At 44.9% G+C, this 16,851-nt stretch overlaps 1 protein-coding gene across 1 annotated transcript in view; it reads right to left on the bottom strand.

Moving 5' to 3' along the window:
- LOC142590819 (4-pyridoxate dehydrogenase-like) overlaps window positions 1-16,851 on the bottom strand; it is a 62,383-nt gene that overhangs the window by 24,376 nt on the left and 21,156 nt on the right. Inside the window, exons 3-6 of the mRNA XM_075703223.1 lie at window positions 16,611-16,806; window positions 12,756-12,893; window positions 11,230-11,354; window positions 225-395 (exon numbers count right to left, since the gene is read on the bottom strand). Of these exons, the coding sequence (XP_075559338.1) occupies window positions 225-395; window positions 11,230-11,354; window positions 12,756-12,893; window positions 16,611-16,806 (630 nt within the window). The remainder of the gene's footprint in view (window positions 1-224; window positions 396-11,229; window positions 11,355-12,755; window positions 12,894-16,610; window positions 16,807-16,851) is intronic.

The raw sequence follows: 16,851 nt of genomic DNA, 5'->3' as shown, positions 1-16,851 counted from the left end.
TATAGTGGTTCTAGAAAAAATAATAGTTTAGACGATACAATTAACTTTTTTCCTGCATTCTTCAGAAGTTTCATGTGGCCGTTCATGATGTTTTTATACTCTTCAGGTGGACTTCACGAATTATATATTTCTTTCTGCAAAAAGCACATTTTGTTTAATTTTATGCGCTGAAACTTTGTAAAGGTGGCACAACATAGATTTGGGTCGTAAGGGCATACACTCACGCTGCTATTCTTCAGATCCTCTTCCGGTCCGATTCCCGACAGCATGAGCAGCTTTGGAGAGTTGATGGCTCCCGCGGAGAGGATCACCTCGAAGCCGACACTTACATTCATTTCGACGCCGTCTTTGGTGAAGACAACGTGAGTGGCCCGTTTATTCTCATCAAAAATTAGCTGTACGCACCAAGAGAAAAGGACAAGAAAAGACAGTTAAAATAACTAGTCATACGCATGTGATTGTGACTTACTGAAGGTGTGCGCTTTCCTTGTTCTCTAGTCTGACATGCCTGTCTTCCGTGTATTCTGGTTCCTTACCTAACTGACATTTATTATTCACATCATCACGAATCTGCTTTTCTTGTTGTATCGATGAGTGTGTGTAAAGCGCGTGACGGCCCTTTGGCTTTCCGCTTCCGGTAGCAGTTGCCAGCCTGCTACTCGTTTTCCCTTTGCTCTCAAAGGTATATATGTTTTCAAAACAAACAAACAACAACAACAACAACAAGAACAACAAGAACAATAATAATAATAATAATAATAATAATAATAATAATAATAATAATAATAATAATAATATCTTTATTGCCATAACACATATACATCATTATAATCAGGCCTGTCTAAGCCTACAAGGGCTTGTAGGACACGGCCCTGCAGAATTGGCAAGGCAATACGTTGAAATAGGAAAACAATCACATATAAAAAAAACAATGACGCTGTTACATAAAGCGCACGACATTACATTTGGCTGCGCAAATTTATTACAGCGGTACCTAGAGTTCAAGCTTACATAAAAGGAACAAAACAGACAACAAAAATGCAAGAATTCGAATCTTTGAAACAATTTCCTCATAAATGTTACCCGAGATAAGAAGGCAAAGCAATGTGAATATGGAACATGTTTAACCTACAGAGCACGTATCATTTTTTTCAGAGATATTTTCGAAGTTGCTGTGAAAATGCCCTCTGGTAGATTGTTAAACAGATTAGGAACGTACACACATCGCCGGGTCTCACCGTATCTCGTTGCGGAACGAGGCACAGCGAAACGCAAGCCCGAACGGAGCATGCGCACAGGTTTATGCTCAACTTTGAAATCCGAGTCCCAAAAATGACGTAATACCATTGTTTCAACAAACAATGAGCGGCACGAAGGAAAACCTACGGCGGTAAATATGTTTCGAGAAGAAAGCAGAGGCGAATTATACGCTGCACTTTGGAGCATGTTTTTTAAAGAGTGTCCACCCGACTCTCCCAACGCGCAGAACAGAAGGCGAAAATTGTGAAGCCATACCTTAATATCCCGTACGCGGAGACGCGTCCAAGGCATCGAGGAGTGTGGACGCACTCGCATCACGCTCCGCAATTTCCATGTTTTTCGTGTGGTCCAGTTCTTCGAACCTATGAAAAGTGCACCTCATCGTTTCCGGGAAGTCAAGCGGCAGCCAGGGAGGCCAGAATTTTGGCCGTTGGACCATTTTTCACGGAAATACGACCAAGGGATTGCTACCTCCACAAGTGAGCCAGTGTAGGCCTATCGACGAGTAGCGAGCGGCGGCAGCCGCGACGCCGGCTGCGACGCCGGCTGCGACTCCGCCACTGCCGCGACGCCGACGCAGATGGCGTCTCAAACTCCTGCGCGTTGTGCGAAAAGCGGTTCAGCGGGAAGAGCCTCGGCCAGCCATGATTCCAACACCGAAGAGCACATGGATTGCACGGACATCCGACCGCACCAGGCGATGGCCACCACGCAGGAATAAGCCCATCACCGTCCACCATCAACAGCGGTGAGAATACGACCGACACACGCATTCAAGACGCCCAAGAGGGATGGACCACAGTTGTGTCCGTCAGGGAAAGAAAAATGCAACGGAGAGAACGTGCGCAGGAGCACCGGAAGAACGAATCTCCAATGAACGCAGACAAGCCAAGATTTCGCACGAGACGCAACGGGAAGAAACTACCACCCTTACCAAAGGACGATTTCAAGGTCATTGTGAGACCGCATCAAGGACTCCCGCTTCGAGCAATTACAACTCCCGTGATGGCTTGCAACTCCCTTGATGGCTTGAGGCTTGCAATGAAAAGATCCAAGGTGAGCAGTTTCTGCTACGTATTAAGCCTGGATCGAACATTGTAATTGTTTCAACCCCAGAAAAGGAAGTCGCAAACACATTGCGCCAGATTACATCACTCAAGATAAATGGAAAACCCCATGCGGTGAAAGCGTATGTAGCTCTGGGGGACGGAGCAGTTCGGGGGGTAATCCACGGACTCACCCCACATACGCCCTCAGACGTCCTTAAATCGAAAATCAGAATGCGCACGCTGAATGTGGAAGTCGCTCACGCACGAATGCTGGGGGACACTAAGAGTGCCGTCATTGTATTCTTCGGAAACATAGTACCAAGATATGTGTACTACGAGGGAGGCGAAATGGCCTGCTATCCGTATCGAAATACAGTGCAAGTCTGCAAAACATGTCAAAGGGTGGGTCACAGAACTGATGTGTGCCCACAACCGGAACTGTGTGTGTGTAGCATTTGTGGAACGGAAGATCCTGCTGACGGACACGAATGTAACCCGAAGTGTGCCTCGTGCGGTGAAGCCCACCTAACGGGGGACCGAAGCTGCAGAAAGCGTCTGAAACAGGTCCGCCGACCAGAACCGTCGTCAGGACGCCAAGAACGGAAGCCATCAAAGGAACGCAGCCTCAAGCGTAAACAAAGGTGGTTCGAGTCGGAGGAAGAAGAGCACGGATATACCTCGGAAGGATCTATTCCCTTCGACCAGGAAAATTTCCCGGAAGTACACCGTCAAGAAACCGGGCGGGGACCAGAGAAGTCCAAGATGAAGAACGCAACACCTCAACACCCTCAGTCCAGGGAAACCATTGGCCAACCACAAATGGCGGCACCAAAGGTAAGCTGGGCGCAAGTTTCAGCTCTCACTGCACAACATCATACGAATCACCAATCGGTAGCGGATCAGAAACTTACAGAAGAAAATAGATCACTAAAAGCCAGTCTGGCAGAATTGAAGAAAGAGATGGCTGCCCTTAAGCAAACAATACACGACCTCGCAAACAAAACAAAAGAAGCGTCTACAACACATGTTAGTAAACCGACACCAACACCAGAAGAGCCCATAGGCAAGCAGCTGGAAACAATCACACATCAAGTACAGATGATGTTTGCAGAATTGCGTGCTCTTAAGAGACACGTAGACGACTCCCTAAGCTGCATCAAAGTAACCACACGAAAACGCATTAATGATAGCCCAGGAGCTCCTACCCGTCGTCCTAAAGTGATAGAGACGACGGATAGCGATAGTACCATTCATGGCTTACACGACACACAGAAACACTGAAAACCTTGCGGTATGGCAGCGGAATTGCCGTACGTTACGTAACAAAAATGCTGCTCTTGTGCAATATATACAGTCAGCGCCAGTCCTACCCGACATTATATGCCTACAAGAAATTGGGCAAATTACACAAAAACTAAAAGGATATGAGACGTATTCCAATCCTGATTATCCTATGGTCGCCAGCTTTGCGAGAAAAAACCTGGCCATCAGCGTCACGTATATGCCACAGCACGACACACAGCATCAAATACTAACGGTGTGGCCATGCAAAAGAAATAAAGCCAAGACTGTAATCGTAAATATATACAGTCCTCCTCGAGAGCGAGCACCATGCTTCGATACCCTACTAATTTATGCAATATCAGACACGCTGCTAGTGGTTGGTGACTTCAATGCACCACACTCCGCCTGGGGTTACAACAAAGACTCAGTGAAGGGAAAATCACTAGTTGAGACGACAGATCGATACGGGTTAAAACTCATTACAATACCGGGGTGTTACACACGTTTAGGCAATAGTGTAGCGGCGGATACAACCCCAGATCTAGCTTTCTCGAGCCATCCAGGGTAGACACGGTGGACAAATTTGGAGGAAAATTTGGGCAGTGAGCATAACATTGTCTCGATAGGTATCGATTCCCCCAAAAACCGTCGCTCCCTAGGGAGGGCTTGCATTACAGACTGGACTGTATATCGAGATAAACAAGAGCAGCTCATTTTCCCAGAAGATATTGAAACCTGGGTGGAGAAAATACGCGAAACACACGAAAGAGCAACGAGGGAGATTGCTACAACATCGGATATAACAGCGGTAGACAGCCGCCTCATACATTTATGGGAAGCACGCAGAAGCCTGACGAGACGATGGAAAAGATCAAGATTGAATGGAAAGCTCAAAATACGTATAGCTCAACTAACACAGGAGGCTAATGCTTATGCAAAAACACTAGAAAAGAATAATTGGCACCAATTCTGTGAATCTCTACAAGGAACCTTACACACAAAAAATACATGGGCCATTTTGAGAAGCATGATAGATCCTGCAAGTACAAAAACAGCGACGAACCGAGATCTGCGATTGCTTGAATGCGAATTTCGAGACGCTGACACCCATCTCCTAGACACACTAGAAGACGTGTATATAGGAGCAAATTCCACGCAAAACCATGATACTCCCACATATTTAGGAAGGAACAATGAGGAGCTAGATGCCTCTATATCGGTGGCAGAGGTTTTCGCGGCAGCGCAAACTTTCAAGAAAAATACGGCGCCTGGACCGGACAAAATAACAAACGCCATGATTCGCAATCTTAGCCTCAATGCTTTAACAGGGCTAACAGATCTTTTTAACAAACATGTATGGACTGAAGGAGGTCAAATCCCACAGGCATGGAAGCATGCAGAGATAATTCTAATACCGAAACCAGGGAAACCGAGGGACATAAAAAACCTCCGACCCATATCCCTTACCTCATGTCTGGGTAAGCTTTTTGAAAAGGTTATACAGATGAGACTCACTAGGTACATAGAAAACAACAACCTTTTCCCTGAAACTATGTTCGGCTTTTGACAGCATATGTCGGCACAGGACGTGTTTCTCCTACTGAAAGAAGTATTAAACACAGAGAGAGGAAATGCAGACAGATTCATAGTAGCATTAGATATCAAAAAAACTTTCGACACCATCTCGCACGAAAGCATTTTAACGGAACTATCGAACATGCACTGCGGACAGCGCACTTATGAATACATAAAATCCTTTCTAGAAAACCGCACAGCCACGATAGGGCTACGATCCACCCGCTCAGATGTTCTACAGACCCCCAAAAGAGGAACGCCGCAAGGTTCAATTCTTTCACCGCTACTCTTCAATATAGGGATGAAAGGACTAGCGGTGAAACTACAACGGATCCCAAACTTAGGACATGCGATTTACGCGGACGACGTAACTCTCTGGACCGCAAAGGGATCTCTAGGATCTCTAGGATCTCTAGGGCAGCAACACGTTTGAAGAACTCGTGGCTGCAACACTGATCGCACAACGAGAAAGGCTCAATTCCACGGAGCAAGGTCGAACACTTCTCCGTCGATTAGGGTATCCACTCAGACCGGCACATTGTAACGACCAAACAGAACTACTCCCACCGAACATACGAGCGCAGATCTATGTGTCCCCAATCCATAAAAACATGAGCGAGAAATACCACAGACAACGGCGCCTTGCACGGGCCAGGACACTCGAACGCAGGTTCGGTAGAAATCCGGAGGTTTATTACACGGACGCGTGCAAACAGGATGGCAAAACTTTCACTGTGGTAGCCACAAACGCGCAAACTACTATTTCCGCAACAGTCAGAACAGGGTCCGTGGCCACAGCAGAGGCTACTGCGGTGGCTCTGGCTATACGTGACGCTGAAAATAGAGCACGTTCTGCGTTAATACTAACCGACTCGCAGTTGGCATGTCGCCTTTTCATGGCAGGCACCCTGCCCAAACTCACCGTCAAAATCCTAGGAAGAAATCTCACGGAACACCACGTTATTACGTGGTGTCCGGCGCACGCCGGAGTGAGCGGTAACGAGAGGGCGGACCGCCTCGCTCGAGAATATAGCATCCGAGCGACGGAACGCACCCTCGTAGAATCTCCGATCACAGCAAAAGATATCTTGGAGGCACAGAGACGAGGAAGGCAACGGTATAGCTTTCCAGACACATCCTTGGACTCAGCGCAAATGCGGGACTTGCGCCGACTACAAACCCGTACATACCCACACCGACTCCTACTACACCACATACACCCCACCCGGTATACCAACACTTGCCCTTGGATCGGAGGGCGGCCATCTCTTGACCATATCACATGGTCATGCCAGAGTCGGCCACAAGAAATCCAATCACCCCTTATGGGGCAAAACTCCAACAGTAGGCAGTGGGAGGTGTGGCTAGCCAGCACGGTGCGGGAGGACCAACTGGCCCTTCTTGACCAAGCCCGGCGTGCCGCGATCGCCAGTGGGGCCCTGGACTGAGGGACCCACCCACTGGACCTGAGTGTGATTTTCTTTTTTTTAAATAAAAGTTTATACTACTACTATCCCGTACGCAAGAGTGTTCACAATTGCTTCTTTTTTTTTTTTACTGAAAAAGGAACTATACTTTTGCAGTGATAGAGTACCCAGGCAGCGCTTCGGAGTTTACTACATAAATACGCTAAATGCGATTCCCACGACAGGTTTGAGTAAAAAAAATACGCCCATGTATTTTATAGACTGCACATATTCCACTGGAGTACAGCTACAATGCGAACATGACTTATGGAGCAAGAAGATATGTTCATCTATCGACGTCATCTTCAAGGGATTTCTGAAGCAAATCAGCTTTGTTTTTGAATTATTGATTACAAGAAATTTTTTAGAAAACCAATCAATTACGTTATAGACATCTTTTTGTAGCATATATTGATTGCTGATTTGTAGCATAAATGCTTTTCTAGTAGAACGGTGTCATCGGGGTATTGAAAAATTGTGCATTTTGAAACACTGGACGCAATGTCATTCATGAAAATATTAAACAGTAGCGGGGCTATGATGGGCCCTTGAGGGACTCCAGCTTTAATAGGCAAAATAGAGCTAGAGTGATTGCCTAATACTTCTGTTCGCGATCTGTTCGATAGATAATTTTTAAGGATGTCATGAAATGGCCCCCGGAAGCCCAATAAATGTCATTTGCTCAACAAAATGTCGTGGTTAAGTGTCTCAAAGGCTTTACTAATATCTAGGAATAATGCAATGCTAAATAAATTTTGGTCGAAAGCAGAAAAAATGTCATCCGAAAAGGATTCTAAAAGTAAGGTAGTCCCTTTACCAGGCGACAAAACCAAACTAATGATGGGACGAAATCGAGAACTTATTAATGAAGGAAAGCATTATTACCAAAAGGAACTTTTCTAACACTTGGGACAGTATAGGCAACATGGATATGGGTCTATAGTTTTCAATTACATCCCTCTTGCCTCCTTTGTGAAGTGGCTTAACTAAAGCAGTTTTGAGTCTTTCAGGGATAGAAGAATCATCCAGAAACCCGTTCAGCATAAAAAGAAGAATGCCCGAGATGGTTTCAAAGTTTCTTTGGAGCATGCTTGCTGAAAGGCCATCAAGACCGGGTGGTTTGTTCTGTCTGAAGCTGAAAATAATCCTACGTAAGTCAAGTTCGGACATCTTTGGCAGGAAGGCTGAGGCAGATATAGATTTTTGGAGCGTGCAGTCCAGAGCATGCCCTTGACTAGGTCCGTCAGACGAACGAGCAAAATGACGGGTAAATAGATTAGCCGTTGTTGCGGGGTCGTTCGAAAACGAATGAATGGCAGATCTCGTGTATGCTTTTCCTCGAAGGTGATTTATTGAAGACCAAGTCTGTGCTGGGTTTTTCAAGGCTAGATTAATTTGATGTAAAAAATACAGCCTTTTCTGCCGATCTAATGAGGGCAACTACCCTGTTTCTAGATGCTGTGTACTCAGCGCGAAGTGTTACATTTTGGGTGGAACGTTTCGAACATTTCCACAAGACATCTCTTTCCGCTATAGCACGAATTACGTTACCATTTATCCAGTTATGATTTTTTCGGCGTTTCCTTGTTACAGTTTTTTCTTTTGCCAAGTTTTCAAATGTTTGTATTTGTTCACAAAAGCAGTCGTAGACATGTGCAGCCTTTCTGTTCATTAATGTAGACCAATCAAATGCCCTGATTAGGTCATCGAGCTTACGCTGGTCTATTATAAATATCTGAACGCTGCTAGGCGAGTCCTCTGCGCAAGCGCGTGTTGTTAATGGGGTTGACGACACAAAGTGGTAAACCACAAAATAGTGATCAGCCAAACACTGTTTTATGACACATGAATCTAAAGAATAATTTGAAGTACGAACCAAAATATGATCTATGCATGAACTGACTACATGCCCATTCACCAGGTCTTCTCTGGTTGAAATGGCTATTCCGTAGTAAATAATAATAATAATAATAATAATAATAATAATAATAATAATAATAATAATAATAATAATAATAATAATAATAACCTAGAACGACAGAAAGCTGAGCTAGTTGGTAAGGAGTTGGTATTTGGTAAAGATGAGCTAGTTGGTAAGGATTCATTATGCAAAAAAAGAAGAGGTGAGGCGTGCAGACAGGACACAAAAGTAGGGAAGTGGAGAACACGAACTCCGGCTATCAACTGAAGGGAGCACTGAGGCGAAAAAAGAAAGAAGACACAAAGCTCATCTGCGCAAGCTCAGGAATGATATCACCACGTGTCAGTCGGATACCTGTGCCGGTCTACGTGAGACATAATTGTTAAGGCACCTAATCTCTTCCTTATGTAAAGTAATCGAAGGCTGACTCACGCACGCACATCCACCAGTATAGATACGCCATGCCTCTACCATAAGACGCGTATACCCGCCGTGGTTGCTCAGTGGCTATGGTGTTGGGCTGCTGAGCACGAGGTCGCGGGATCGAATCCCGGCCACAGCGGCCGCATTTCGATGGGGGCGAAATGCGAAAACACCCGTGTGCTTAGATTTAGGTGCACGTCAAAGAACCCCAGGTGGCCAAATTTCCGGAGTCCTCCACTACGGCGTGCCTCATAATCAGAAAGTGGTTTTGGCACGTAAAACCCCATAATTTAATTAAGACGCGTATCTTCATTCTTATGTCTGTACAATATCGCCCATTCATCTAACTCTGGCGTGCAGTTACAATCTTGGCAATGCAGGGAAAGATTAGAAGGCGATCCACCGGTTAACGCCACTAACCTTTTTTGCTATTACTCCTTAGATTACACAAATCAGTAATAGCAAAAAAAAAAGAGTAGTGGCTATCCCGTACATTGATTCAGTGTCGCACAGGCTTTAAAAAGTTGCAAGAAGATATGATGTTAATGCTGCTTTCACTGCTCCCAATAAGCTAGGTAAGGTATGCGCTGCCGTACAGAGGAAAACGGAGCAGGTAAAAGGCAAAAAAGAACAGATATCTGTCCAGTGAAGCACAATAAGAACAACAGTTTTACTGGCTGTCGCATGGGTATGGTTTATAATATTCCCCTTAGCTGTGGCCATTTCTACGTAGGGAAAACGGGGCGGTGTATCAATCAGAGGCTAATGGAACATAAAAGGTCGTTAACTGGTGGATCGCCTTCTAATCTTTCCCTACATTGCCAAGATTGTAACTGCACGCAAGAGGTAGATGAATGCGCGATATTGTACAGGCATAAGAATGAAGATACGCGTCTTATGGTGGAGGCATGGCATATCTATAATGGTGGGAGTGCGTGCGTGAGTCAGCCTACGATTACTTTGCATAAGGAAGAGATTAAGTGCCTTAACAGTTATCTCTCACGTAGACCGCGACATGTACCCGACCGACACGTGGTGATACCATTCCTGAGCTTGCGCAGATGAGTTATGTGTCTTCTTTCTCTTTTTCGCCTCAGTGCTCGCTTCAGTTGATAGTCGGCATTCGTGTTGTCCACTTCCCTACTCTTGTGTCCTGTCTGCACACCTCACCTCTTCTTTTTGCACAATAATAACTTAGATTGCTTCCTTAGGTTGTTTTTTCCAGCGCGGCCTCACGAGTATAAAGCTTTAGTTTATCGAATTCGAGATTAGGAAAACTGGTAGTAATTGGCCAGACGAAACGCAGCAGCATCAGCCAGAATAAAGCATACGATTTACTATCGAAAATTTTATGGCTAAGACCTCTTTGTCCTTGTCCTAAACACTTGACGTTTATAGTTTGTAGCAGACGTAAGTGCACATCGTCGCACTGTTGAAGTACCACATCTGCATCACGTAGCTCTTTAGACGTCACTTCTTCAGTTCGACATACAAGCGAGACCTGACGGTTCTCAAACCACAGTAACTTCAATGCTTGCTTCATCTTGCTCAACAAATGTACGAATTTTTCAACATTGACCTACACATGCATCAAACGTACTTGTGTTAGCAACTCTGTGCTCCAGATGCGTGTAATGTGTTTGGCTGCAAGAACGACGAATTTAAGTGGACGCACCGTCAACGCTGCTGCGCTCAACCGCCTCGCTGGCCGAGCCAGGACCTTCCGCTTCTGGCGCGAGCGTTGTGCGCATGCGCACAATAAACACATCAACGCTTTTGCTGAGTTGCCGTGACGCTGATTTGAGTGGTGTGCGCAGTAAAACGTCTAGCTAACGTTATCTAATATTTCGCAGGGCGCAGTCAGTAACGCCAACGGTTTCCCACCGGTCTCATCTCATGCACCATCGAGGTGCGATGATTGCAACGCCACTGGCGGTGCTCATCGCGCCAGAGCAAGATGCCTCGATATAGTACCGCTTGGGAGCGTTGCCGTCGAGGCACCCTACGCCAGCGTTAGTGTATTCCGCCGGAGTCGTGAAACACTCTGCAGAAGGAGTTGCCTCCCCGCATGAGTTGACTTGCGTGCTGCGTCGTGCCAGCATGTCGCACCCGCGTATATTGAGAACACCGTACGAGGACGCCAAGCGCACCGCTAAACCTTGCTATCGCAGCCAATGTTTCGTTCGCCCTCAAGACGGAACTGCCAACTTTGTGTACTGTGATTATATTTTATTAGAAAGGCAGTGCTCACCTTAGTGACGGTGCTGTTCAGAGAAATGTGAAGCTTTGTTCGGTTTGCTTCTACATTCCGTATGAAGCACGTGCTTGCACTCATTCTCGCTCCGAAGGCAGTGTTGGACTGCACCCTCGAGTAACCTGCGTGAAGGGCCGAGGTCACTAATTGCACGCGAATAAAACAGGCAGAGTGCTACGGTAAGGCTGCTCTATTATTGGTCCTAGGTGGTCACACGTGAAACAAAAAGAAATAAAAAAGACCTTGCTTCGCTACTGAGGCTGCGCAAACGCAGCTGTCTCCATTTGCTATGTTCTCAAATAAAAAGAAAGTATAGGGATATAGCTTTTGCGAAGAAAGTAGCGCTACGGAAAGAAACTCGGACTGCTAGAATCATAATCTATCCGCGCACTCCAGGCCTATTATGTACTGCAAAGCGAGAATGTGGGCCTTACTTTACTCTTGGTGTGAAATACGAAGAGAAACTGCCAGATTTCGGATAGCAATGTTCTATTTAGCACTCCTAAAAGATAATTCTGTACAATCCCGAATTATGTCGCCTAATTTTTTTCACTGGAACTTTGAACAGAGCTATTTCTCAGTGGAGCTGACCCGCCGCATATTTCACCTTTACAAATAAGTCGCCCGTGGGCATTGCGTCATATATACGGTAAGATTTTGCTTGCAAGCCAAGTACATGTCCGGGAGGTATGCATGGGAGGTATGTGCATACTCATGCGCATGTGTTATTAAAGTAAATAGATAGCACATCTCTCTCCACACGTTTCCCGACGTGTTGCAGATGGTAATTTTAGTACTGAACTATTCACATATGTGAGAATTTCGTATATTGAGCACTTCTCTATTGCGAAAATATAGTATCAAATTTTCGTTTTCGTTTGTTTAAACTACCATATCCACAAATACTGGTGGAAGCAACAGGTCTGGCATCGGCACCTATACAAGAGTTTAGAAACCTATAACAACGAAATCGGGAGTTCGGAATGGAGGTTTTCTTTTGAGAAACGTAGGAAAGATAGGTGACATATATCCCATGTGTCCCAGCTAACGTTAGCCAAGCTGTTAAAATAAAAAGAAATGAGAAAGAAACACGGTGAAAGATACAACCATAAACCCTACGGTTTTCTTTCATTACAGGCCTGACGACCGAACGCTGTGTATCGCACTGTGTCTTTTTCTTCATTTTTTTTGTTTTAACAGCTTGACTAACGTTAGCTAGGACACCGCATATACGATGCGCGGGTAAGGTAGAGCTAAGTAACATGGATAACATTTGGGTAATCAATAATATTAGATAATGGGATCATTACGTATCCAGTATGCCTAAAGGGAGTGATAAAGAAGGCGTCTGAAAGGGATAAAGATGATACATTATACCGTTCTCTTTCGTTCGGTCACTTTGGTTGCTAAATCATATCAAAAGTATAAAAGAGTTTGGAGCTGAAATCGCAACCTTTGTTTATTTGGTTCCTTATTAACAAATGCGAAGTCAAGCATGCAGAGAAGAGCTATATTATTCTTACCCGAATGGTTCGCGCCGTTGTAGTCGACGTAGTTGTAGTTAGACTGGCTGCACGCATTGAGAAAAACGTAGCTCAGTGACGTGTTGTAGCGGGGATAGTTGATCGGCGTCTCTCCCATCATTCCGTGGTACATATTTCCTGCACCCAGTGAAAGTGTGTCGGTGTCACATAAACGTGGTTTACGGCTGTGTGTCGGTTTCCTTTACGTGTTCATGTATACAGCTTGAAGTAATTTATTGCTTTGTACAGCTTTCTGTGTTGAATGGTACCTTGTTTTAATGATACCGAATTAACGCTCGTTTGGTTGACCTCCTTCATTCCCCTTCCTTACTCTCTCTCTCTCTCTCTGTCTCTCTCTCTGTTCCTTACGTTGCTTTCTGAGTGCAGGCATAACGTAGCCTGGTCTTCTTTTGGGGTATATGCAGAACGCGCCACAATATATTTTTTTATCGCAGTCCGCTGAGTTTTATCAGTGGTTCTAGACGTAGCCGAATAAAAATTACAAGTACTTTGTCGTAGGTATTCAAATTTAAGTCAACCTTTTTATTAAATGTCACCCGAAATGAGCCATCGACCCATATTCGTGAACAAAAGTAGCAAAAGCGCAGAGCTAATGGAGTTTCTAACATCGCACTCGCTGAAACGTCCGTGCGGAGATTATCCTGACTGCGTTTAAGACATGCTGCGTATTCAACGCACTCGACGGCACCGAGGACGTCGATGTCGTTTCGGGTGCATCGATTGCCAAGACTTAGTATAGCCGAGGTTACGATAAACAGAAGTTCGTCACGTTGTAAGTATCTTTTTTTATCGTTCTTCTAGAAAAGATATGGGTCGACCTATATTCGAATTATACATTTTCTTTTATTTCTCTGCGAGGTCAATCTATAGGCTCAGTTTATATTAGAGTTCGACCTATCTTCGAGTAATTACATTAAATAGATTTACAATAGGTGCCCCCGATGGGTCACATAGGGGACCTAAAAAAACAGCGGACAAATACCGCGCAATACAGAGAGAGAGAGAAACTTTGCTTTGTTTTGCACTTTCGCAGGACCCTTAGTCCAATAGCGCTGTACAAACCACATTATCGTTTGAAGTTTATATTCCGCGGATCAATCACACGGTATTACTAATTGATGACTATTTTGTGTACGAAAGCTTCTAGTCACATGTTTTTCACCTATCTCTACAGTGCTCTGTGTATAAAAGCAAAATTAATGTCAACCACTTGTTACAACTAGTTAACCTCAGTCAAGGTGACCGTCTGCGAAAAACGAGCGTCGCTGCCTATGTGGTACCAGTCTAGTGCACTGCCAGCGGAATGGTCATTTAAGGAACTATATGCGCGGACGGATACGCAGTGGCGCGCGCAGTTGTACAAGGTTATGAATATTGCTGCGTGATGAGCTTGCTTTACTTTCTTTCGATGAGATTGGCATTCTTAGGAAACTTCGCCGACTTTCCGGTCGGTGGGTCGGTGTGTGTCTATCCGTTTTCCCGGACGTTCAATTAAAGGAAATTATTTAAAATTTATCCGGCGCCGGGCCAAATCTAACCCGCGTCACACGGTTGCTTGACGACGTTTAAGCGCGCTACGCCATGAATGCTTTATTCTTTCTTTATTGACTGCGCTCCGAATGACTGCGGGAAGGGAGGGATGAATCGTATCTTTCACTTTAACCTCAATATACTTGCTGCAAGCCCACAACACAGGCCTGTGCCCGACTGATAAAAGTGAGAACTGCCGCTGTTCCAGCTGACAGTGAATGAAAGAGTAACGCCTGAAGTAGACGCCTATGCGATTGCACCGTAGTTCATTCAAAGCCAGATATGCTGAATTCTAGCGAATTCTACCGTGCCAGTAGGACAAAACTGGATGCGATTGGGAGGCCGCGTTTAGTGAAGATTGTTTTCTTGATTTTTTTGTTATTTATTTATTTATTTATTTATTTATTTATTTATTTATTTATTTGTTTGTTTGTTTGTTTGTTTGTTTGTTTGTTTGTTTGTTTGTTTGTTTGTTTGTTTGTTTGTTTATCTTGCAGCATGCGAAGTTGCACACGCTTCTACGTGCGCTACCAGTACGCTGTCTGCGATTTAAGTAGGAATTCTAATTTTAAATTCGCAAAGAAGGCATCAAAAATTTGTAAGTGGCGAGGCCTGGCGGTCAAATCTTGGTACTTCGGATGTAATCTATGAGATTACTGTACGTAAGTCGTCTGTTAATAAGTACAAAATAAATATAGCTTAAAATTCCAGTTTCTGTATTATTAGACCCTTGTGCTTTATTCTAGGCTTCGGAAATCAAAAGCGCACGCCTGACTAACGGCAAAGCGCTGAACTCTGTATCACGTGTAAAAGCGCCATTTAGTTTTCGATCCGATTGGTTTCGTTTTGACTGGTTAAATACCAAGGCAGTTGAACAGGAAACAAGGAAAACACGTAGCTGTTGTCGCCGAAATACTTTAACACTTAGGAAAAGATGAATCGCAGAAACGTTGACTTGATAAACAAAATAGTACTTTCTCGCCGTCACATGCGCACTTGTCGTCTGCCTCTTACCAATTCCGACGTACAATCGCCATCGCCCTTATCACATTCACCCTTATCCCGTTTTCAGCATCATTCCAGTGAACGAGTACATCCTCACTTCAGATAGGTAAAGTTCTCGTAAAAAGGAAACAGTGCCCTTCCACTCTGTGAAGACGGGTGACCAGCGAAGCTTTGTATGTTGGCCCCTTAATGGCGAACTGCACCTCCGCCACGGGTCGGCCCGGCATTGCACTGTCTTCGGTATTTTGTGTCTATAAACACGGGCATGATCCTGGGGGAACTAGCCCTTAACAGCTTGGCTATAATATGTTCCATGGCGTTTTTCCGCTTTACGACTTCAAGACTACACACTCTGAGCTGCAATCTTTTTATTTCATTAAAAAGAAATGGGTACCATGAAAATTGGTCGTCAGTTCCTTTAAGGTGGGCAGTATGGTATACCGACCTCCTGTACGTTAGCCGCCTGTGCTTTCTTTTTTGGTAAGGTCTACCATGACAAGACTAAACCAATTACTTCTCATAGCTGGAAAATGGCCCCTTCAATGCCCGCTTCATACGCTGTTTGAATATTTTCCTTCCGAACTAACAGGACTAACCATGTGTTCTGATTGATTCACTCAGAAAACTATCCAAGACCCAAGCAGCCTTGCGACCACCACTGATTCCGCTACGGATCGAGAAACATTGGAGCATCCTGTCAGCAATCATTTACATTCATAGCTCTTGCGTATGTATTACCTGTAAACATTTCTATATTCTTCCTACCCATACTCCTCCGAATGAGGCAGGACGCCCCTGAGCGGCCGTTTGAAGTCCTGCTGTCCGTCCTCCTGTGTGTGTGTTCAGTGCTCCCTGCCTCCTTTCCTCTTTCCACCTGCTGTTGTCTCTCGTGTAGGGTAGAAAACCAGACACTCGTCTGGTTGTTTTTGCTGCCTATCGTCTCCTTGTCTTCGTGGCTATCATATCTCTCCAAAACGGCCATGAGAGAAACTATAAATTTTTAGTGAAAACTGGGGGACACCATTCCGAAATGTGCGCACTGAAATAGAGAACACTTTAAAGGTATCGCCTGGAAAGTGTCATCGCAGCTTGAATCAGCATTCGCAGCAACAACACTAAAAGGCAGATGAATTTCTTTTTTTTATCTGTTTCAGTCATACGCTTATAAATGCAAGTCGCGACTTCAATAAACCAAAATGTCACCCGTATTACCAAAGTCAAAATCACTAATTAGGCACAGAGGGCGATGTTTCCTAGTTGGGAATCGTCCAAGCCGCCTTAACAGACGGATCAACTCACTCTCTTCTTCGGACACGCCGCTCACATTGAAGTACTCGATGGCCTTGAAGTTGGGCAACACACTGGTGTAATTCCAGCCGGTGGCATTGAAATCTTTTTCCCACAAGTCAAAGTCGTGCCTGCTCCCGCGCACGAAGTTCATCGAGTTGATGGAACTGGTGCCGCCCATAACCTTGCCTAGGGTCATCACAGCCACCTGTTCCAGTGGCCAAGAAGCAAAAAAAATAAATAACATTCGGAA

Source organism: Dermacentor variabilis, chromosome 8 (assembly GCF_050947875.1).
Source record: "Dermacentor variabilis isolate Ectoservices chromosome 8, ASM5094787v1, whole genome shotgun sequence".
NCBI lineage: Eukaryota > Metazoa > Arthropoda > Arachnida > Ixodida > Ixodidae > Dermacentor > Dermacentor variabilis.
The sequence above is the reverse complement of the archived record's forward strand: the minus strand, read 5'-3'. Positions and strand labels throughout refer to the sequence as shown.